The 24,992-nt window shown below is 34.4% G+C and overlaps 2 protein-coding genes across 5 annotated transcripts in view; one reads left to right on the forward strand and one right to left on the reverse strand.

The window, feature by feature from the left end:
• Positions 1-8,856: 8,856 nt before the first annotated feature.
• Positions 8,857-14,120, forward strand: LOC130051700 (uncharacterized). 2 transcript variants are annotated; one of them, XM_056154192.1, is made up of 5 exons: positions 8,875-9,039; positions 9,159-9,265; positions 9,917-10,044; positions 10,777-10,846; positions 13,117-14,120. In XM_056154192.1, the coding sequence occupies exons 2-5, from the start codon at positions 9,176-9,178 to the stop codon at positions 13,141-13,143; spliced, it is 315 nt and encodes a 104-aa protein (XP_056010167.1). In that variant the 5' UTR covers positions 8,875-9,039; positions 9,159-9,175; the 3' UTR covers positions 13,144-14,120. The 2 variants fall into 2 exon arrangements, with proteins under 2 accessions (XP_056010166.1, XP_056010167.1); XM_056154191.1 differs by lacking the exon at positions 13,117-14,120 and having other exon boundaries at positions 8,857-9,039; positions 10,777-11,575.
• Positions 14,121-18,499: 4,379 nt separating this feature from the next.
• The window catches only part of LOC130051701 (ankyrin repeat domain-containing protein 33B-like), a 37,647-nt gene continuing 31,154 nt past the window's right edge, over positions 18,500-24,992 (reverse strand). For all 3 annotated transcript variants that reach the window (XM_056154194.1, XM_056154193.1, XM_056154195.1), the window contains 3 exons: positions 23,525-23,654; positions 21,372-21,512; positions 18,500-20,593 (listed from right to left, as the gene is read on the reverse strand). In XM_056154194.1, coding sequence (XP_056010169.1) covers positions 20,127-20,593; positions 21,372-21,512; positions 23,525-23,654 — 738 coding nt within the window. In that variant the 3' untranslated portion in view covers positions 18,500-20,126. The remainder of the gene's footprint in view (positions 20,594-21,371; positions 21,513-23,524; positions 23,655-24,992) is intronic.

Here is a 24,992-nt window from a genome sequence, read left to right on the forward strand (position 1 = left end):
GCTGAATTTTAATTATATCGGATCATCGTAAGTTAAATGACATCTAACTTTGATATACGGGGATATAACTGAAGCAAACGATATCCGTTTTTTTTGGCTTTTTTTATTTATGTACACTCTGTAACTAAAGGATAATGCAGAAAATATTCATTCACATTTTTTCAGCAATAGAAACAACAAATACATGTATAAACGTAGACAATATTTATTTACACTATTTCAGTCAGTTATATTACGTTACTTTCTAATGTTTTCTACACAATTAGTATGCAATGAAATAACATTATTAGCCCTTTTAGGTGATAAACCACTGCAGTTTTGTAGAATGTTATCTTCAAGGGCCATATAATAAACCACGGCTAAAGTAAAATAGCTGTACTGTAGACCTAGTATAATATACATTAATTTACCTATTAAGAATTTGATAGAAGTCACTGTTTTGCACAAATCTATCAATACGCAATTTCGGAGTTGCCCAATAGTTCTTTCCCTTTGTGGAACTCTTATGTACGATGAGACGCAAAACATACTATCGTTCACACGCGGTGGGTACAAATGCCATGTAACCACCCAAACTGCAGGGACACAATATTAGTAACTTTATTAGTATTTGCTCAAACAAAAATCGATAATCACCATTTTTCTTTGACTAAAATATCACTCATTACTTTTATCCGTATTTACATAGCTAGTCTATAGTATATGTATACATCTTGTACCCACCCAAGCGTTCAACAGAACAATGAACGTACCTCCATCACAGAAGAGCTGATATCTCGGAAGTTGCGTATTTATAATCATGATTGATACATACATTATGGGTAGTGGTCTTTTCATACTGTACCAGTCTAATTAAAATTAGTTATGATTACAGCATAACAAATAATAAAACGTGGGGCCTAATCATACCCCCGCAACAAGTTGTGGGGAGGGGATACTGGAATCGGGTTGTCCGTCCGTCTGTCCGTCCGTCCGTCTGTAGACGCAATGGTTTCCGGGCTCTAAAGCATTATCCTTTTCACCTACCGTCACCATATCATATATATGGACTACCCATGGGATGAAGATGTTCCCTATCGATTTTGGAGTCAAAAGGTCAAAGGTCACGCGCACTGGACATCGAAGTAGCAATATGGTTTCCGGGCTCTAAAGCGTTATCCTTTCCACCTACAGTCACCATATCATACATATGGACTACCCATAGGATGAAGATGTTCCCTATCGATTTTGGGGTCAAAAGGTCAAAGTTCAAGCACACTGGACATCGAAGAAGCAATATGGTTTCCGGGCTCTAAAGCGTTATCCTTTCCACCTACAGTCACCATATCATACATATGGACTACCCATGGGATGAAGATGTTCCCTATCATTTTGGGGTCAAAAGGTCAAAGGTCACGCGCACTGGACATCGAAGTAGCAATATGGTTCGGTTTGTCATGCCATTTGTTTTTTACACTCAGAAAAGAGGTAGTTTATACCTATTACCAACACCCTTTGGGAGATTGGGGTAAGCGGGGGGTATTCTTAGTGAGCATTGCTCATAGTACCTCTTGTTTTAATTAGACCACTGTACGTCATTTTCTGTTAACAGTCTCATATCTCCTAGTTTAAATGAATATTATGTACGTTGTGTTGTCAATAAACCTGTGGATAAAAATCTGTATGGTTTTTTTTTTTTAGATGTAATATACATGTATTTCTTGATAAACTTTCAACCTGTATCCATATACTCTGTAGTTCGTTTGTATATCGCCATAATGCACACAACTTAAATATTCCTTGGATAAATATTCAATCTTCTCAAGTTTGGTTTCAAGATAAAGACACTTAATACGTGCTATTTACTAAATAATTTTCATTTTTGAATACATGAGGGTATGAAATGCGACGCTTCACGAATCAGTGGAATAAGACATTTTTTTAAAACGTGGATAAATTAGTGTTCTGTGATAATGACACGTGTATTTAAGCTTCCTTGAACATGAACAAATGTATAAAGAGACACTATAGTTCAGAGAGAAATATTTATGCGTGGTTCGAATTTCCTCCATTGTTTACATATAGGTTATAGTGCAATATCCTTGACCCAGACGCCTATGTTCACGCCAACATACTTCATGATGCACGTTAGCCCTTCTAACAAGTATTTATTTGTAAGCTTCTACTACCCAAACTCTCTGCTCATCGTAGCTAGTTTTTGCTGTCATCTAATATCTGAACAAAAACACAAGAGTGACTGAGATTGAAAATTATCATTTATTACACTGTATGTAGATATATATCTGTATGTAAATATATACCCGTATGTAAATATATACCTGTATGTTAATATATACCTGTATGTAGATATATACCTGTATGTGAATATATACATGTATGTGAATATATATACCTGTATATAGATATATACCTGTATGTAGATATATACCTGTATGTAGATATATACCTGTATGTAGATATATATCTGTCTGTGAATATATACGTGTATATAGATATATATCTGTATGTAGATAAATATATGTATGTAGATATATACCTGTATATAGATATATACCTGTATGTTAATATATACCTGTATATAGATATATACATGTACCTGTATGTGAATATATACTTGTATGTAGATATATATCTGTATGCAGATATATACCCGTATGTAGATATATATCTGTATGTAGATATATACCTATAAGGTTCGAATTAGTTACTATACAGGTACAGATGTAAATCATGTCAATTTTCAAACAGTATTAATACATACATCTAAAATTATCACGTTTGCTCAAAATATTTAAATACTTTAGAATGATCATGTTGGGTTTAAATAACTACTTTTAGAATGATCATGTTGGGTTTACATACTTACACTTTAGAATGATCATGTTGGGTTTAAATAACTACTTTTAGAATGATCATGTTGGGTTTACATTCTTACACTTTAGAATGATAAAGTTTGATTTACATACTTGTAACACTCTTTCAATGATCACTTTTGGTTTGCATATTTGCATTTTATCTTACATGAACTACTTTAAAATGATAATGTTGAAGTTGTCAAAGTTTAACTTTCTTTTCAAGTATGATCTATATATTTGTTTTTAATTCTAAATATTTTGGACAGCGTTTTAGTAAGGTACTGCATCTATTGCAACTACGGGTACCTTTTAAACTCCCGATTCGCGACCTGTGCCCAATCATGAATGCGTTTATTGTTCGCCAAGTTCACCCATCTTCTTTGGCAAGATGTTTGGGCTGGAGTGGACATAGAATGAGGACAACGAAATCATCCACGAAAGCTTAATGGACCTCTGCATATTCAGAATCCTACGGGCACAGACTTTGTCAATGCAGAATATGGAACTGAAGTTTTGGAATAGATTTCAATGATCTTGATGATTTAGATGGCTGACCGGTTTCAGATTCCGCTTGCAATCAGCAATTTGACCAGGAAGTAACTAGTAAATTCTACACTGGAATTTGACATTTACTTAAAAGTCCAAAATATAATAAAGAGCTATCAGTGAAAATGTACAAATCGCCGAATAAAAATGAAATAAAACCAACAATTCTTAGAATTACATTCATTGTAGAAAAGCCATTATTTTATGGCAAGAGTGTAATGTATACAGATTTTTCTATTCAAGCAAAACCTTTTGATCAACTCAACTATTTTTATTCTACTTCTGGCTTGTTGGTACATTTTCCTTCAAATGTATGCAGAAGCAACAGATATTTATTTCTCCCACGGGAGGGTTTCGTCATTCATAAAATTTATCATAAGTTATTCAATTTCAATTCACAGTTATGATAATACTTCTTTATAAGATATTAATTTTAAAAGTTTATTAACAAACACCAATAGCTTACTTGTGCTTCAAAGTAATCACATGTATAAATACAAAAAAGGTCAACTGACCACATACCTCACATGAGCTCTTAAAAAAGTAAAAATGAAATAGTTTCACTCCTGTCATGTCTGGATAATCTGTTTGTTCTTATCATAGCATTCCTGAATACACCTAATTATTGGAAAAATACATATTTTTGAAAGGCAAGATATCATCGATGACCACAATAACAAGAGTAGCGTCTGTGGTACATAAAGCGCCCATTACATGCACCTGCATATCTGTCCGTGTCTATATAGTGGTACTGACTAAAACCCGGTCTCGGTCCCGGTCTTCGGTCTCGGTCCCGTGACTAAAACCCGGTCTTCGGTCCCGGTCCCAGATACTTTTATTCGATAAAAACAGAATATATCAGGATATTTGAGCCCCATTTCTCAATAACTAGGTATGACATCTCATGCCTGCATTCTGATAATAAATTGATCATATCATTGTCTTCTTTCGTAAAATAATATGTGAAAACTCCGGGACCGGTGGGACCGAGAAATAAAAACAATGCTAAAAGCCGGTCCCGGTCTCGACATTTTTCCTCAATAGCCGCTTTAATCTACCTTTTCATGAAAAAAGATAAGGACGTGATACTCAATGGCATCCCTTTGTATACATATATTTCTGATTTATTGTGTGTGGTTTTTTTTTTATTCCAATATTCTTTATATTTATGTCAGAATCGAACTCAACTACATGTACGTGACATTTTGTCCCAAATGATCGCTTTACAGTACCTTTTCATAAGAAGATAAGGATGTAGAAGAAAAATAATATATATGTACTTATCCTGGTGTATTTGTTTGTAATTTACAGTTAGTGTATTTGTTCATTTATTTTATTTCTTCTATTCCAGTCAAAATCAGTTTTCAAAGATTCATGTTTTGTATTCCGAACCCGATCTCTTTATATGGGTATATAACCAATGAATAATAACTATAAAATATTTCTTCCTTTCTTATTTGATACTTTGTTTTCTTTTTTCAGTTGTGGTTCTTTTAGATACAATGCTTTAAAAAAATCCACCTAATAATATATTTATAGTATCTATAAAAGTGTGTCATACATAGAGCACATGTATGCTCACCAAAAATGTCAGATTCTGTATACTTATACAGAAGATACCCTCTGACTTTATATGCTCTTCAAATAATCTATGGTATGTTTTTACTGTAATATTATGTGGTAACTACATGTATATTTATTGTGAATAGTTATATACGTATATGTACAAACATACATATATTAATTATGCTGCACAAAATCTGTTTGTTTCCTATTTTCAAAATATCTTATATTTCAAACTGCATAAATTTGACATAAACTGACAAATTTACAAACAATGAAATCTACATTTATAAATATGCAAGACATACATGTAAATTCATTTAAGAAATAAATTTCAGTTTTGAAAATACAAATATGCCTACTGTTAGCGCTTCAAGAAAAGTATGCCTGCCTCAGTGAAGCATTTTATACCCTCGTGTATTTTTACTAACCATTCAAAAGTTATGGCTAAGGTTAAAGATTTTCAAAAGTAGGTCAAATATGAAAGGTGAAGAACTGCATGTAAAGAAAGGTCTTGTCACAAGGAGTACACATGTGAAATATGAAAACCCTATCAACATGCATTCAAAAGTTTTGCCGAAGGTTAAAGTTTTTACTGACAAACAGACGGATGGACCCAAAACTATATAAATGCGCCCCGAATATCCGATTACGGGGATATAACATTTGCTTTTCAAAAGCATCATTCTTGTATTCAGAATCTTTCTGGAAAGGGGCGGGGGAGGGGGTTGTTGACAAGAGTGCACATTAATTTTGTTTAAGGACAATATTTGTTTTGGTTTTTTTCATTTCACTAATGAACATAATTTTTAAAGTACTTCATACATCGTACATTCTGGACTCATATTTTGCACGTGCACTCTACTTTGTATTATTCTAATATTTACATAGAGGCTTTTCTTCCCTGATTAAAACAACTAATGTAACATCATACTTTAACAAATTAATGCGATTCTCACGATACACTCGTAAATGAGAGAGAGAAAGAACAGTAACCCGCGTATACATATAACATGTACAGAGACCCGGTTCGGAATACACCAACAATGAATTTGAAAATTTTATAAATCTTTGACCTAAATGAAAAAAGAAGAATTAAATTTGTAAAAACTACATCCAACAGTAAATTACAAACAAATACACCAGGAGAAGTACATAACATATATATTATTTTTATGAAAATGTAATGTAACGCGTTCAATTGGGAGATAAAAAATCACGTAGTTTAGTTCAAATTTGACATAAGAAGGAAAATTGAATAAAACACAAACATACAATAAATCAGAAACATACATGTGCATACAAAGGAATGTCATTGAATATAACACTCTTATCTTTTTTTAAATAAAAAAGTAGATTCAAGCGGCTATTTAGGAAAAATAAAAAATATCGAGACCGGGACCGGCTTTTAGCACTGTTTTTACTTCTCGGTCCCACCGGTCCCGGAGTTTTCACATATTATTTTACGAAAAACGACAATAATATGATCAATCAACTATCAGAATGCAGGCATGATATGTCATATCTAAATTAACGAGAAATTGGGGCTAAAATATTCTGATGTATTCTGTTTTTATCGAATAAAAAAATCTGGGACCGGGACCGAAGACCGGGTTTTAGTCACGGGACCGAGACCGAAGACCGGGACCGAGACCGGGTTTTAGTCAGTACCCTATATAGTTTAATGTTTCATATTCTATTCATATACGTATAAAATTATTAATTATTCAATATCCTTCCCAGCTGGAATAATAATAATAATACAATTATCAAATCAGAATAGTGTCACCATATTCATAGATAAGATACAGGAGTGCAGTCTACATGCTTAAATATGCAAAATTACTATATCTTGTCGCAGAATGCAGCCTTTTGTCTATTGCTGAAAGCTACATTGCACAACCACGTGACGGTCTAGATACATGTACATGTACAAGGCGGATAAGCAGACATAGAACATGATAGAAGCAAAAGTTATATGTCACTACAAGACATCAGACATTGTATTTGAAGCAAATATCCATCTGTACCCTCATGTAATTTTTCATCTAACAAGAGGTCCACAAGCCTTATCGGTCACCTGAGTATATTAAGATATCGCTAGACCCTAGAGCTATGAAATCTAATAATTGTCACTCGCCTACACAATCTTGCAAATGAATGAAAAAACACTCATCGAATTAAAAATGAATCATTTCCAACATACACAAATACACCTGCTCATTCTCGCTTATTTCTTATGGATATTTCAGAATTTTGAAAAAATATGTCGTAACCCCCCCCCCCCTCAATTTGGAAATTCTTAAAGAATACCACCAACCCCCCCCCCCCCCCCCCCAACCCCCAACCCCCCCCCCCCCCCCCCAATTTGGAAATTCTTAAAGAATACCACCAATCATATTCCGAAAGATGATTAATTACTGGAATATGGTCTTTGTAGAAAATAAAAATTCCGAAACCTTAAAGCTTGTTGAACATCTAGAGGACATCATGGTACCAATAATAAAATTAGAAAAGGTTTGTTAAGTACATGTAGTGCTTACAGTGTATTTAATGAAACACTGGGACCTGTCACGAAATATTTGCATTCTTTTATCATGATCATTCTCTACATGCAAAATAAGATAATAGGGCCATATATAAAAGAATGCAAATATTTCGTGACAGGTCCCTGTGAAAAGAAAGAGGAGTTTCAAGATAGTGTAACAGACAGGGAGACGTAGGGACAGAGATAGTGTAACAGACAGGGAGACGTAGGGACAGAGATAGTGTAACAGACAGGGAGACGTAGGGACAGAGATAGTGTAACAGACAGGGAGACGTAGAGACAGAGATAGTGTAACAGACAGGGAGACGTAGAGACAGAGTGTAACAGACAGGGAGACGTAGAGACAGAGATAGTGTAACAGACAGGGAGACGTAGGGACAGAGTGTAACAGACAGGGAGACGTAGAGACAGAGATAGTGTAACAGACAGGGAGACGTAGGGACAGAGATAGTGTAACAGACAGGGAGACGTAGGGACAGAGTGTAACAGACAGGGAGACGTAGAGACAGAGATAGTGTAACAGACAGGGAGACGTAGAGATAAGATAGTGTAACAGACAGGGAGACGTAGAGACAGAGATAGTGTAACAGACAGGGAGACGTAGAGACAGAGATAGTGTAACAGACAGGGAGACGTAGGGACAGAGTGTAACAGACAGGGAGACGTAGAGACAGAGATAGTGTAACAGACAGGGAGACGTAGGGACAGAGATAGTGTAACAGACAGGGAGACGTAGAGACAGAGATAGTGTAACAGACAGGGAGACGTAGAGACAGAGATAGTGTAACAGACAGGGAGACGTAGAGACAGAGATAGTGTAACAGACAGGGAGACGTAGAGACAGAGATAGTGTAACAGACAGGGAGACGTAGGGACAGAGTGTAACAGACAGGGAGACGTAGAGACAGAGATAGTGTAACAGACAGGGAGACGTAGAGACAGAGATAGTGTAACAGACAGGGAGACGTAGGGACAGAGTGTAACAGACAGGGAGACGTAGGGACAGAGTGTAACAGACAGGGAGACGTAGGGACAGAGTGTAACAGACAGGGAGACGTAGGGACAGAAATAAGAGCAGTTTTCTTTTAAAAGTGTAGGCATAGGAAAATGTGTAACATATGTATGTCACCTTGCACCACATACACCCAACGTTTAGATATCTGTCTTCCCATAAGTAAACGAATAGGTAATCTTTTTTTATCTTATTTTTGTTGTTTGTTGTTGGTTTGTTTTTTTTTGTTTTTTTTTTTTTTAATTTTTTTTGGTTGTTTTTTTTGTTTGTTTTGTTTTGTTTTTTGTTTTTTTTGTTGTTTTTTTGTTGGTTTTTAAAAAAAATTATTATAGATATTTTTAATAAAACGTCGAGTGCCTGTGCACAAACATTATTACCGCCCTCATATCGGAACTCTTCTATATTAAAAAACACATATAGTCACCTGCTTGGCAACGCGACGCAATCAGATAAATCGCGTTTTATCGATTTTCATTCCTTAGGACATTTTATCAGCGTTGCATCAAATAAACCAGGTATGAATGAAATCTAACAAATAATATTATCAATTTTTGATCATCGATGGTTATCTAATTAAATGGAGAAAACGCTGCAATAAGAAATCGCACAAAATGGGGAATGTTTTCTTTTTCAGCAAACACTTTCTCCATCATGGCTAGCTCTGGAATCGCTGAACACAACGAGGCCAGGAGGAAGGCAGGACGGGCAGAACTGCTGGCCTTCAGAAAAAAGCAGCTGCTGGTATGTTATTGTTAGATGAATTAGAAGAAGAAACATGTACATTTTGTATTTTATTTTAGCTACATTCTGTTCAATTATAGGTATGCAAATTAGTTTGATTATTTATAACATTTTCGGTATAATTTAAAGGCAAATATCAATATGATTTCAGAAACATAATGAAAGTTTTCACCAATCTATCTTAAAATTTATTAATTGAATTTTATGTATTGTAGTAAATTGTATGACTAGGCCTATACCTAAGAAAAAAGATGGTACACACTTTCTAAGCTGAATAACCGAATACAATACATATTTTTACACCCACCACTATCCTGTATGACAGATTAAAAAATGTTATTTAATAAAATGCTTGATTTAAGAGATATTTAAATGTACACAGTTAATATTTAAATGTACTATAAAAAATAGGTCACTTGGTAATTGTGTTTGACCCAGTAAATGCCTATTTTACTGGCCTATGTCTTGTCAAGCAAAATAGATCATTTGAATCCGCTGTTCAGTAGATTAATTGAATCATCAGACATTTTGTACAGTGATGCATGATCATGCATATTAATGACTTTATTGATTTACTTCAGCTTGAGAATATAATTCAAGATTAGGGTTTTAAGTCTTTTATCTAAAGATACATATTCTGTTGTGTTTCAGGAAAAATTTACCGACAGTGATAATTTAAATGGGCTAATCAATGGAGGTGGTACATATGAGGAGGAAATTTCACGAAAATCCGGAATTAATGGAACAACTAGTCCAAATTGTGCTGCCAATGTTGACAGGTAGGTATAAAGTTAGGCTTCCTCTGTTCTGTCTCTATTTTGAAAATTTGATTAAGTTGGCAAAATCTTCTTTTTTTTACTGGAGCTCTTACAGTTTACATTCAACTATTGATACAAATAGACTCTGAATTATGTCATAAAAATTATGGATAAAGGTGTGAAAGAATTTTTTGACTTGGAAAAATTCACTTTAGTTGGTCAGGCTAGGGAAAATTATAAACTTTTTGATATTGGCCTGAGCCAGCTGAAAGCTATAATAGAAATATTATGTTTTGCTAACTAAAGGATGTTTATTTATTCTGTTCCTGTACCTGAATGCAATTCATTTGATATAAATATAAATATCATGACTGATGATTTGAAATGAAAGCGCTAAAGCTTTACTAAATGTCTTTGTGTATCTTTTTTTGTTGTTATCTTTTTACCTATATATATATATATATATATTACTTATATTAAAGTTTAACACACACACACACACACACACACACACACACACACACACACACACACACACACACACACACATATATATATATATATATATATATATATATATATATATATATATATAAACTTTAATATAAAGAAATTAGATATATGCTTTAATTATTGGAAGACATTTAAAGACTTTTCATTAATAATATATTCCATCATGAAATGCTTGTAAATATTCCTGCATACATTTGAATTTATGCATTCATATTTCAAAACGATTTTTAACAATTCTAGGCAACGACGGGAGTTGATAAGACAACAACAATTAGTGGAATATTCTGCAAAGCTTCCAAAACGATTTAGTGTGAGTATGTTTTACCCCTTTACAGGTAACTTATTGCTATCTGTGCCCGTCCATCATTGAGCATTTTTTACTTTGCTTCAGACACTACAAAATTGCTGTATAGCATCTTTTTGTGTAATTAGGGGAAAATCATTAATTTCATAGTTCCTGCCTATTTGGGTGAGGTTAAGATCTATATACATAGTAAAATCCTTTTTAAAAAATTTCTAACAAATCAAATGTTATATTGAATATGAATTAGGGCCTTTACCAAAACTGTGAAATTCATAGACCCTGGGTATGGGATTCAGTTCCAAGCTCAAGTGGGATGTATAATTGACGATAAAGTGAGACTGCATCAAAATATTCCAAAAAAAATTTCTTTGTTACCGAACTTTTAGGAAAAAATAAATGCATAGTTATATTGAACATGGAGGACTTGTCCTAAAAGTACCAAATTGTAATATTCATGGTCTTTGGGTCAGGGTTTCAAGTCTCCATGGTGGGGTGGGTCTTTGATTTTCATTATACATGTATAAATTATATCCATTATTTTTCCATAATCATGTTGATTCTACGGAGCGTCATCCGACTTATCAATCACCACTGTTTCGTGAATTCACCTCCCCATCCTCTGGAATTAGTGACATCACCAGGCATGTTTTTGTGGATACTGATCAATTGATCAATATCAATGGCCATGATGCAACTTTTCAGATCAAGTTCCTCAATAAGAATCTTTAGAAGAAATATACATTTAAAAATTTTCTCCACTCCTGAACATCTAGAAAAACACATTTGGTGAATTATATTGAGTATGTGGTCTTCAACTAAAATTTTAAATTACATGGCCACAGGATCAGGGGTTGGGGTTTTATGCTTCATAAAGTGAAACTGCATTCAATGCACGAAAAGCTTCCTCTCTACTCCTAGACATCTAGCAAACAAACTAGCTGCATAGTTATATTGTGCATAATTGCTTGAACCAAAATTGTTAAATTGATGGTTTCTGGGTCAGGGGTTTTGGTTCCTGAGTTTGAGTTATAGATAAGATAAGCTTATTCTAATTTTGGGCCCAGAGGGCATAACAGTAAGACAGCTTATAAAGAAGGAAATTCAAAACAGAAAGTTTACAACATTAACTACAGGTTACATAGACTGCAAACTGCATGTGGATGCAGCATGTTGGGGAAACAAGTACATACATATATGAATTGCTAATCATGTGTATACACAAGTAAATGGACAGTATCGGTATTATACCAACATATGAGCTATATAATTATATATATGGATCATATAGTGAATTTTTGTTAAATCTTTCTCAGTTGATTAGATTTAACTGACACTTTATATGTAAATGTACAACTTAATGTCAATTAAGTTGACTGTAATAAAGTTTTATTCATCTAACTTTTGTGCATCTGGTCTTGAATATTAATTAGCACAAAATCTTGAGTTATGGATATGATAAGCATGGAGACCTCTACCAAACTTGTGAAATTGATGGCCCCTAGATCAGGGATTCATGGCCCCTAGATCAGGGATTCATGGCCCAGAGAGGTACATCACTGCAGTCACATATAGTGAAATCAAAGGCATTTAATCTTGAAATATTTTCTTCTGATGAGTATATATCTAGTGGATAAACTGGATGCATACAAATAAATATATTACAATGTGTGGGGGCTTCTTCCAAAGTTGTGGAATTCATAATCCTTGGGCCAGGAATTCTGGTCTCAGGATCAGTCTTTATAAACTGAAAATTCATATTCACATCTTTGAATATTTTTTTACTCCTGAACATCTAGCTCACACTTGGCACAGAGGTTGCTTATGGTTAGTTGATGAGTCATGATAAAGAACCAAAGTCAGGGTCATTATCTTAAAAAACTATCTTAAAACTATTTGTCCTAAAAGATATTTTCAATTTAATATATTATGAGGTGTAAAAGTTGCCAAACAATCTGCTATATGATCTTGAGCCATGCATGGCCATCTTTGGTAAGTTCGCTACTAAAAGAAAAGTAAGAAATATTTGTCTAGGTGTTAACTTTGTACATCAACATGCAGCACCTCTGATTTAAGTTCTTTGTTGTATGATAGTCAGGTGACCATTAAGGCTCATGGATCTCTTGTCTTTTAGTATAATTCAATTTGTTTACACAAAGAGCAGAAATAAAACATCTGATGTTCATTTCATGCCATATAAATTTAATGTATGTATGTAGTATTGAATTCCATTAACGCAGTCTTTGAAAGATACAAAATTTGTTTTTGTTCCATTTCAGTCTACAGATTACGTCAGTCAGTGGTGACTCTGGGGAGGAGTTTTATGAACAAAACATGCATTTTGGTAACAGCTGGTGAAAAGAAAATTCAGTCATTTTAAGGACATTGAGTATAATTTGCCTTTTAAAGTTTGTGGGAAATGTAGTCAATTTAAATCAATATAGCAGAACATATGTTAGAAATGCTTTAATAAACCACATTTTCTTATCACTGATTGCACACAAAGGAAAACTAAATGTTAGCTTTTTGTTTGCTATGTATTGATTAGTGGTGCTTTTTGTTCAAGGTGTAAAAAATTTATATATCTGTCAATAATTGAATGTTTTGATTGAAAAACTGATAAAACTCAGAGTGTTAGTCATGTGAATTTTAAACTAGTTGTTCAGAGATCTAAATATTTAATCAGACTTTGGATATATAAGTTAGTATCAGACAGTGTTACTGATTCTCAATGTGTATACACATGTGCCTGTTTTCAACTTTTATTGTACATTGTTTGAAAAGAACCTGACAGAACTTGTAATTGCTGAGAGAATTGCATGTATATTTATAACGTAAAAATGAGCTTTTTAAAGCATTGTTATCATTATTAGAGATATTTCTGTTTGTTGCCTTTTGTTTAGAAATTCTTTAGAACTTTCTAGAAGGTGGTGTTTTCTTGGGTCAATCTGTGTTTTGGACCTGCATGCTCAGTATTTTATTTGTGATTGTGCACTTAAAGCACGTGGATCATTTATTTTCTTGTTTGTATTTCATCACTGTGATATTGCCATGACAACAGTATTATTCTATTTTACACAGATGAATTGTTAACATTTGTATATTTTTACACATATTTATTTCTATCACTACTGTATATACACATTACGTGTCACTCTCTCTATGTTGTGTGTATAACTGTTTTAAAGGGTTTGAAACGTGTAACATGTCTGTATCGAGTACACTAAACGTATTTAGAGGAAATAAATCACATTTCTTACATTGTAATGTACTCTGTACTCCCTCATATGTTTGTTTTTGATTGCACTGAACGAATTTCGAGTACTCTCCCTTACAATACGTCCACTGATCCACACGCCGGGCGTAGAACCATTAACAGCCAGGGAATGGAAATCATTCAATTACAGAAAACTTACATCATGTTCTACAAAGCATGATTTTCTTAGTCCATAAAAAGGAAAATAACGAAGTGTGTGATTGTCCTGAAATGTTAATCATTATATTTTATACATACATGTATGTTGCATATGAATTTTGGGTTTTTAAATATCTGTGTGTCAAGAGCGCTTTAAAAAAAAATAGAATGATTTTACCTTGTGTGTTTCTACCATTATAAGTAAGGATGGATAGTTTGAAATAAAACATCTGCATAAAGTTTAAAATTATTAGTAACCGGTCACTCCGGGTAGAATAGTGAAGACTATGATGATGATTTTCAAAGACTAGCACTGATTTCCAATACGTATCGGGTACATATATAACATACATGTAAATACTATTTACTAAATAGTGCAAAATATTTTTCTTCAACGATGTGAGTAGTGATGATGTGATAGGAGTTTGTCCTGTCGGTCAATATTTCGACATCACAGGTGGTAGCTGGTGTCGCACACAGAGACCATCAAATCGTGAAAATGGATTCATTATGTTGCTCAGCCTTTCCTGATTAAATGATGCAAAATCGAAAGTACTTTTTGCGACTTTTCTCTGGATGTTACGTACGTATTTGGTAATTTTAGTTGACCGAGATGAAGTATATGGATGTGAAACAATGACACACGTATGTATCTTTCCAAACCAGCCAGTCAGTCCGTAGAAACTAGCAGCCAATAAGGAAAATCATCTAGTGCTGAGAGTATTAAAAATTAACATATCGATCAAAATTAATTATATTTAATTTAATCATTTTGGCTGAGTGGACAGTTTAATTGGCATATCGCAGTTATGTATCTCAAAGCGTAAATATGGAGATTGTTACCTTCTTAATCTTTGAAAAGTCCACATAACGAGACAAGACAGGGGACGCTTTGGACTATCATTTCCCGCCCTCAGATTTGGATTGTAGGGGTATATGAATGAAATGATCAAACGAAACAAAGCTGATCAAAAGATAGATAAAAATGTAGATATTTTAGTAAAAAGTTTAATTTCATTCGATCACCCCATATCTAATAATTATTGAGATCTGAAAAGTGATACCACTCTCGGAAGGTTACATGTGGTACCTCTACAGCCCAAAACTGAGGGCAAAAAATGGTTGTCCAAAGGGTCACCTACTTTGCAATTGTGGACTCTTCAAAGATTAAGGAGCTGTTTTTGTTAACCTCCATTACGACCTTATGGAATGTAAAATTAGGAACCTTGAGGTGGGTGCAATTGTCTACTTAGGCCCACCTAGTCCTTTTCTAAGGTTTTTGTGGTAATGTACATTGTTATCTATCGGGACGACCCAAGCTGATACCCCTACAGCCCCAAACTGAGGGGTGGTAAGGATAATCCAAGGGGTCAACTACCTTGCTTCAATACTCGTTTTGTGGACTCTTTTCAAAAATTCAGTTCATTATCACCATACGAGATGTAAAATTAGGAACTTTCAGAAGAGCGCAATTGTCCTCATAGGCCGAACTGACCCCTTTTTAGGGTCTATGGGTTCGTGTACATTTTTATCTTCATGATCAGTTTTGTTTCATTTGACCATCCCAAATTCAATATTCATAGAGGTTTGAAAAGGGATCCCACCCTCGGACGTTCCCAGGTGGTACCCCTACAGCCCGAAACTGAGGGCGGGAAATGATTGTCCAAGGCATCCCCTACTCTGCCTCGAGACTAGTTTCGTGGACTTTTCAAAGATTAAAAAGATATCAACCTCTATACGCTTTGAGATGTATCAATTAAACTGTTCACGCGAGCTAAAATGTTTAACAAATTATTGACAACCACAACTAACAATTTGTTTATTGAATAATTGGTTTAAAACTTATCATTCTATTTTTTCATATTCCGTCTGAGTACTCTCCGTACTTTTATGATTTTCCTTATTGACTGATGGTTAGTGGCTGGTGGCTTCAGCCTAGCACTGCGCCATATAAATCACCGAGACTATTGTCAATGTAATAATCATCTTTTTGCACATACAAATTTTGGACCTAATTTTTTTCAAAACTACCAATCAAAGTATATTTTTAATGGGTATGCCTTAAATCTTCTTGAAAAGAACAAAGGCACAATATTTCCAATTCCTATCCCAGCTTGTTCACATCAGAACCCGGTTGCCAGGACGGGCCCACAAGAGAGTTTCAATACATGAAGTAAAGAAAAACTCCTTATTCTCGAGATATGCAGATTGCAGATCTTAAGCCAAAACGAAGGGGGGAGGGGGGGGGGGTTGTGTGCCCGATCTCTAAAATCCTAAATCGGGGTGGAGTGGATGGGGTGGTGGTGTGTGTTAGAGTCTTCATTACCTTTGACATTGGTCCTGTCTCAATTGTTTTTTTTTTGGTTTTTTCTGTAGGCTTCGATTTTACTTTCAAAAACAGTAGGGGGAGGGGCAGTCAATCATGATATCTTTATTTGCATATAATGTCCATTGACAAAAAAGTGCCCCCCCCCCCCCCCCCCGATTCTAAGTGCATGATATGCAAGGGTACAATATGTCAAATTAATGGGCAAGCATCTTTATTTAGTATAAAAGGAATGTCTACACCATGAACCATGTAGTTTGGACAGGGCCAAAAAGAGAGTTTCGAAGTTTATAAGAATTCATAAATTTTGAAAATCATATGGTGTAAAATTGAAATGCAAATATTGTAGTGTAGATTCAAGATTGCACACCATTGCTTCTGGTACCAGCCATATGAGTGAAATATTCTCAAGAGGGACGATAACCAAGATAACCAAGATACCGGTACAACCAACCACTATGATTCTTGGAGGACAACAATTGAGATTTAATATTTACTCGGGAAAATGCGATTTTTTTTAGGTGAGCGATGTGGCAAATGGGCCTCTTTTTGAAATTCTACTAAAGACATAAATTTTTCATCACACTTTGTACATGTGTACGCATGTATGATTAGGACTGGGTTTTGCCAACAATTTTCATACTGCAATATGATATCAATTTGCAGCATTTACAATGACAAAATTCAAGCGGAAACGGTACAGACATGTAATAGTCCATATTACAAGTATATGTAGGGTGGTTTCTTAAGCCAGGAAATAAATTAGACAGACCAAGAGCTCTGTATGTAGAATATTACTACATCAAAACTGACGAAGTTCAACAGCCTGTGTTTTTTTTTTCAAACATCAAAGAAAATAAGAAATCAAATCAAAATCCTTGCAGTACTCAATCTTCAAAGGCCTTAGCTTGAAAAATGTGAGGAGTCCAATGGCCATGGACAAACCACGTACGCACTTTGTAATATTTCATCAAAACTGATTAAATTCAAAGACCTATAATTTTCTCAAAAATTGAAGGAAATTAAAATGTTTACCACATAGGCTTACACATCTTAAATAACCATACAAACACTCTGAAAAATAAGAAGGTCGACGCCATCACATGAAAACTGTAGAAGGGGTTAGACAGACAAATCATATACTCTCTATGTAATGTTTCTCAGAACAGACTAATTTCTACAATCTGTTATTTTCTCAAAAATTGAAAAAAATCAAAATTCTTGCCACCAAAAAAAAAAAAAAAAAAAAAAAAAAAAAATTCTTGCCACATGCATGTGTTCAATACCCATACAAACACTGTAAAATAAGATCTTCTCTTGAAAACTGTGGGAGGAGTTGCATGGACAAATTACGTACCTTCATATAATATTAAATTTTCGATAAAGGGGCAGAACTCCTAGTTGAAAGAGAGATCGAAATGGATCAAATTTGCAATATGATCTAACGTGACCCACAAACAAGCCACACAGGAAATGGAAAAAAAGAAACAGAAAACCCCGAACAATGTTGTACCACTTGTCCCGTCTGAAGATGGGAGAATAAAAACAAGAAAGTCTACCTATTTTAGAACATTTCATTTTCAATTAAAAGAAAAAATATTTATAGGCCTAATGACCAAAGATCAAATTTCAACCATAAATGGTAAAATTTTGTTTTTAAAAAACTCATGCATTTGTCAGGTAAAAAATCACGAAGTATATAAATAAAGTATATTAACTGAAGTATATAAACTTTTTATAGACTGAAAAAGAGAAATGTTTGAAAGTCAATGAACCAGTATTGAAAAAAGTCTTGCAATGCAACATTCTCGGACTACAGTGCGGTGCATCGGGGTTTTGATATTATTGTCCATTCCTATATCACCGTGACCCGCCTTTGTGCGAATACTCATCTATGGTGAAAATATACTGAACACATGGCCAAAATGAATAAAGGATTATATTTATTAAGTATTTGTACCAAGTACATTATATCTACAGGGTATGTAACGTATACATTATAAAAATGAACTACACAAAGGTCAGAAGAAAACAACATTAAAACCAAGTTAGCAATTTAAAACATAATTATACAGCTGTATATATAATAAAGAAGTCTTATCAAACCCTAACATTAAACATTTTCATGTTCATTCATGAAGAGGAGTCGAGGGCTGATTAGGTATTTCTGAGTAAAATATTGAATAAAATGAAAAATGTACAATGTAAATACAAGAGTCCCACAGGCCTTATCCGTCACCTGAGTATTAGTTAAAAGTATCGCTAGTCCCAAGGGCTATGAAACCTAGAAATAAAACCTTGGGGTTGCGAAGTTCACAATTTTTGTACACCCTTTTTTAGCTTTCATGAAATTTACAATTTTGGTATAGGACTACCTACTCCTTCTATATATCTATTTAGTTGCAATTTAGTATCATTAGCCTTAAAGAATATATTATTCAAATGTTTTACACATATACCTATATATACCATGTTTGGCACCACCCTGCAGTCAGAACCTCTACCCCGGGGATCAAATAATTTACAATTTTGGTAGAGGCTTTCCTGCTCAACATGTGTGGTTACAGAGAACATGGAGAAGATTTTTGAATATTGGTCGCTTTTTGGTAGTTTTTGTCCCTTCCCTCAAGTTATTCATGAAATTTACATTTTCTGACCCTTTGTCCCAAAGATGCTTCATACCAAATTTGAAAAGAATTGGAAAGGTGGTTATCAAGAAATTAAAAAAATGTTTCATCGTTAACGCATTGAATCACTGACCGTACCCTGATGATACCAAAAACCTCTACTTCTGGGAACATGGAATTTACAAATTTGGTAAAGGACTACCTGCTCATTCAAAATACCCATATAGTTTCATTTATTATAAATAGTACTAAAGAAGATGTCATTTAAATATTTTACACATAAACACTATACAGCTGTATAGCAAGTTTGACATCGCCTTTTTTTTTTTTTTTTTTGGTAGACGCCTTCCTGCTCTACATGACTATACATTTAGTTTTTCTTACAGATTGGTCAAATTTGCCCCGCTCCTAAAACCAAGTGTCCTGAAATTTACAATCTATATTCCGCTTGTCCCAAAGATGCTTCATACGAAATTTGAAAAAAGAAAGTTAATTGAAAAGAAGTTAAAATGTTCAATCGTTAACGCACGACGAAGGACGCTGATCAATTGCAGTAGGTCACCTGAGAGTAGGTCACTTAAAAAGACTAAATAAATAGTCTGAGTCAAAACCGTTTTTAGAGTCTCTGCTATTTGATGTATGTGTGTATGTTCGATTTAAAAAATAAAAGGGACTGTGCAATTTACAAATAATAAATACTGATTGTCTATACCCCCGACTCCCTTCCACATGCATCGAGCCATATCTATGAAATTATCCTTTTCATTATAATCTTTAACATTCAGCTATGCGCTGAAGAAAGCTTAGAAATATTTGAATTTTTTTAATAAGTAATCCGCGAATGCAAGTAGAGCAACTGAATGTGAAAAAAATACTCAGAGTATTCAATATGATTACAAATGTGTATGAAATGAGAACCAGTCATGTTTCTTTAGTAGATACTGGTGACGTCACTTCCACTTTTGGGATGTTGTCGATACTTCTGTGTCTCTTCACAATTAAATCCCCGTCTGGAAGCGCACCGGAGAGAGCTGGCGTTGATACACATCTTGCAACAATAGCAAATGGATTGCTCTCCTGTGTCAAATGATTGCTATAATTTGTGTTTGTATTTGAAGAGCCATGAATCATTCTCTTGATTTTCTTCCGGAAAGACCTGGACTTCTGTCGAGTCGGACCCGTGTACTCTTTGGCTTTGTCCCCCGCAGCCGTTAAATCCGGAACACTACTAGACCTGACATACACTTTCTTGCTGGATCTGTTAAATAGGAATCGCTTTGTTTTGGTAAACTTTGCTATTTCGTCAGCGCATTCATGTCTACCAGTAAACCGAGCCCATTCCTCTGCACAAAGTTGTCTCCCATTGTCACGTAGTTTAGGATTTGCTCCTACAGAAAATGAAGGGAAAAAATTCAGCTATTTTAAATTCTTGATACGTACTCCTTTGACCATAAAACGATACGTGCAAAGTTTCCTTTAATTATCAAGGAAATATGAACAAATCTAAGGAACACGGGTACTATACTCCATTTGGAAGCTGATACATAATTATATGTACATCATTTTGCTAATTGTCGGAAAGTTTTATCTCCCTTAGCCGCTTTCACATTAAAATGCATTAAGTATAGAAAGGAAATATAAAGCTGACATGAACTTTTCTAAATTCATAAGAAGGGAGATCTTTCTTCCTTTAAAAATGGCATTTTGCACATTATAGGTACATGGGTTGTTACAAAATGTCGTCCACGGTGAAATTAAAATTCCAATGTGTCAAAAATAAAATATCCATGAAATTATATCCTAATATAATGTTTTGACAACGTCTATCTGAAGGTGTCAGTTTGAGTTGTAATCAAAATCGTCAACGTCACATTTGATTGGATAATTGTTAGTTCGAACCCTGACCGCGCCAGACATGAGACGTTGAAAACTTCGCCAAGCACTCGGCACTAGAAGTGAAAGGTGCTGAGTCTAACAAATGATAACTCAAAAAAGAAAAAAATATATGAATAAATGGAAATCCCGTGTCGCGTTGACATGATAAGAGTCCGCATCTAGCAAAGATCAAAATGTGGTAATCAGTCTATAACTGGTGATGTCACATTGTTTTTCCAAACGACCAACCTAAGTGAACTAACGTCTTATAAATCACACATCCATCGTTACCTGCATAAAGGAGAAGTTTAGCACAAGATGTCCTGCCCTGCAGCGCAGCTTTCATTAATGCCGTGAAACCCGCCTTGTTTTTGTGATCCACCCTGATTTTCCTGAATTCATGCAGGAGAACTCGTACAATCTCTCGGTAGCCTACAATGGTTTCATAGTCATTGTACTTTAATTGACAAAAGGGGAGGGTTCTCAAAACATTGCTCCTGATAGAAACAAATAAAATAGTACAGAATCGCCCAAACATAGAAGAAATAGTGGGATTTTCATATAGCATATATTCCGATACATGCGGATCTCCTCCTTGTTTAATTGATGTCATCAATTAGTTTTCAAATCACGAAATCTATCAGTTGAAAATTAAACTTTCACAAGATTTAAAATCTATTCCTATTTTCGACCGGTCCGGAAAAAAAATGCCTCAATTCTTTCAGGATTTTCATTACATTCTAAAGTATCGAAAAATCTTTCCGCAGTGTATTTTCTTATGACAGATGAAACGAATTACTCTCACTTTGAATGTGATCACGAACTTACAGTGGTGGGCGTAAATCATTTTCCAAATACCCACGAGTTCGCATGTCAAAATTATGGCAAGCCCTTTTACTATTTATTCGAAAAATAAGATATCTCTTTAAATCAAAGAGACATCTCTTATTTTAAAGATATATTTCTTTAAAATGAAAGATATCTCTTAATTTTAAGAGATATCTCTCTAAAAAAAGAGATATCTCTTTCACTTAGAGATAATTCTCTTTTACTTTTAGAGATATCTCTTACACTTAGAGAGATATCTCTTTCACTTTGAGAAATATCTCTTTCACTTAAAGAGATATCTCTTATGCTTTAAGAAAATATCTCTTTCAATTAGAAAGATATCTCTTTCGCTTTGAGAGATATCTCTTTCACTTAAAGATATACCTCCTTTACTCTGAGAGATATCTCTTTTACTTTGAGATAAATCTTCTTCACACCGGCAATGGTGACGTCTACATATGAGTGAAAGATTCTTGAGGGAGGTTATACAATATTCAATCAATCAATCTTCACTCTAAGAATTCCTAGAGAGATATCTCTCAAATATAAGAGATATCTCTTTAATCGTTGAAAAAGAGATATCTCTCAAAGAGAAAGAGATGACGTTGCTTTCCAATATTTTTTACTAGTTTGAATACTTAAGAAATTCCCCCTAAACCGGAAGCCCGCCAAAGCAAATCTTACCATTATGGCTGCAATCCCGGACGAAGATTTTGCGTTTTATACCGCATGTGAAGTGTATACAGGTAACAAAAAACAAAGACAATAAAGTGATAAAATATATGTAAGCAACTTGATAATGTTACCACAACCACCTCTTCAACCTTTTCCACCATTTGTACACTAGAAGTATTTTGATTGGTTAAAAAATAGAGTTACATCATATCAATGGCAATGCAACAGGGAGAAGTCATTATGATGATCTAAAGAGATATCTCTTTAAGTTAAAGAGATATCTCTTTTTGAAAATTTAAAGAGATATCTCTACTATAACCTCTTTTTACATTAATAGAGAGATATCTCTTTCTCTTTGAGAGATATCTCTTTCTCTTTGAGAGATATCTCTCTAGCTTTAAGAGATATCTCTCAAAGAGAAAGAGATATCTCCCAAGCGTAAAGAGATATATCTTGTTTAAAAAGATATCTTTCTTTAGTTAAAGGGATATCTCTTTTGGTTAAAAAGATATCTCCCTAGCGTAAAAAGATATCTCAACAGAGATAACTTACAGAGATATCTCAACAACCAATAGAAATATCTCTCTAGTGTAAAGAAATATCTCTTTTATTTTGAAGAGATATCTTATTTTACGAATAAATAGTGAAAGGGCTTGCCATACAAAATGGTCGACCGCAAATAAGAAACTAAGTTTTTAGACTCAGTAGAAACTCACAGTACATGTATTGATTGAAGATTTTGTAATGTGAGGTGATCGACAAATGAATTTGCAATATAATGCCACGTGGTTGTAAGCAAACAATCTGCGCGAATCAACCCTGCAGTGACATTAATACATCAGTTCCCCTTGGAATACCTGCTGAGATCAGCATTAGTACATCAGTTCCCCTTGGAATACCTGCTGAAATCAGCATTAATACATCAGTTCCCCTTGGAATACCTGCTTGAGCAGCAAAGATGAGAGGCGTATTTCCTTCCTTGTCGCCTAGATTTACATCCACTTCTGGGATTTCAGACAGTAGCTGCACAATAGGAAGTATTCCAGACGTACACACGTGACAGAGAGCCGTCTGTAATGTAAGAATAAGTCATACAGACACCACGTGACTCAACTGTCAACTGAATATCAAACTACAAACTTAAGACTAACTTTATGTTGATGTGCAACAAACACATCCTTCAAACTCGGAGATCATAGTGAATTATGTCTCGGATTACTTCAACCAAATGACCTTGGTTCAGGGTCATGATAAATTGTATAGAGCCATAAACAACCTTTGTGCTTTTTTTTTTTTAATGAAATCCCACAGAAAAGGTATAGAACAGAAAACATTTCTAAGTCTTGTCTTTACTCATAACCTTGACATTGGTAAAATGGCCGTTGTTCAGGGTAATAAAACACGTTCTGGGGAATACTTCTAGTATACCGGTCCCCAAAATATGGCGCTAAAATGTGTGCCGCCGAAGGCGGTTTAGTATATATATACGATCGCGTTAGCGATCAGTAAAATCGCAAAAACGGAAAAAAAATCACAAAAATAACCCCAAATTCGAATTCCTTGTTAAAAATGAAGTTTAAAAAACTGTTTTTTAAATCAGTTTTTTAAATCCGAAATGAAAAATAATGCAAGAAGACGTACATTTTTTGTTCCAAAATAAATGGAATCCGTTGTTGAGCAAAAGGGTCACGTGCGCTTTGTATACGTAATTCTCATGAATATTTGTATGATACGACGTCACTGGTGTTGATGTAAACAAACTGAACAGCTGATTTGCGATGAAAATGCCTCTAAAAACTGATTTTTTTTTTATTTGTGCTGATGCAAGAGAGCTGATTCACTAGGATTATCAGTTTTGATAAATTTGGACGGCAAAATATGTGGCAACGGGAAATTTGGATTAAAGGATTCGTCATATTCAAGCGACGGATTTATATGGAGATGTTCTAACCAAAATTTCCATCAGGACTGGTAGCTGGTTTGAAAAGCACAAATTAACGCTGGAAAAAGTTCTGTTAATAACATATTTCTGGGTATACAAAGCTAGTAAAAGTTTCGTGAGACACGAACTTGAAATTGCAAGTCAAACTGTTGTTGATTGGTATAATTATTCCAGAGAAGTGCATGCATATTTAAGAGAAGAATTCAGACAAAATAGGAGGAGTGGGATTTTTTTATTTTTTTTTGAAATTGACGAAATTTGGTAAAAGAAAATTTCACAAGGGACGGTGTCTGGGTTTTTGGTGGCACTGAAAGGGAGACGAAAAAGGTGCTTTTTTACAACAGTGGTAGATCGAACACGAGAAACTCTGCTTGAAATAATAAAAACCAAAATATAGCCCGGTACAACTATAAAAAAATCTTACAGACTCATTTAATCTGTATATGACCCTCTCGATACTCGTACCC

The sequence above is a fragment of the Ostrea edulis genome, chromosome 2 (genome assembly GCF_947568905.1).
Source record: "Ostrea edulis chromosome 2, xbOstEdul1.1, whole genome shotgun sequence".
NCBI lineage: Eukaryota > Metazoa > Mollusca > Bivalvia > Ostreida > Ostreidae > Ostrea > Ostrea edulis.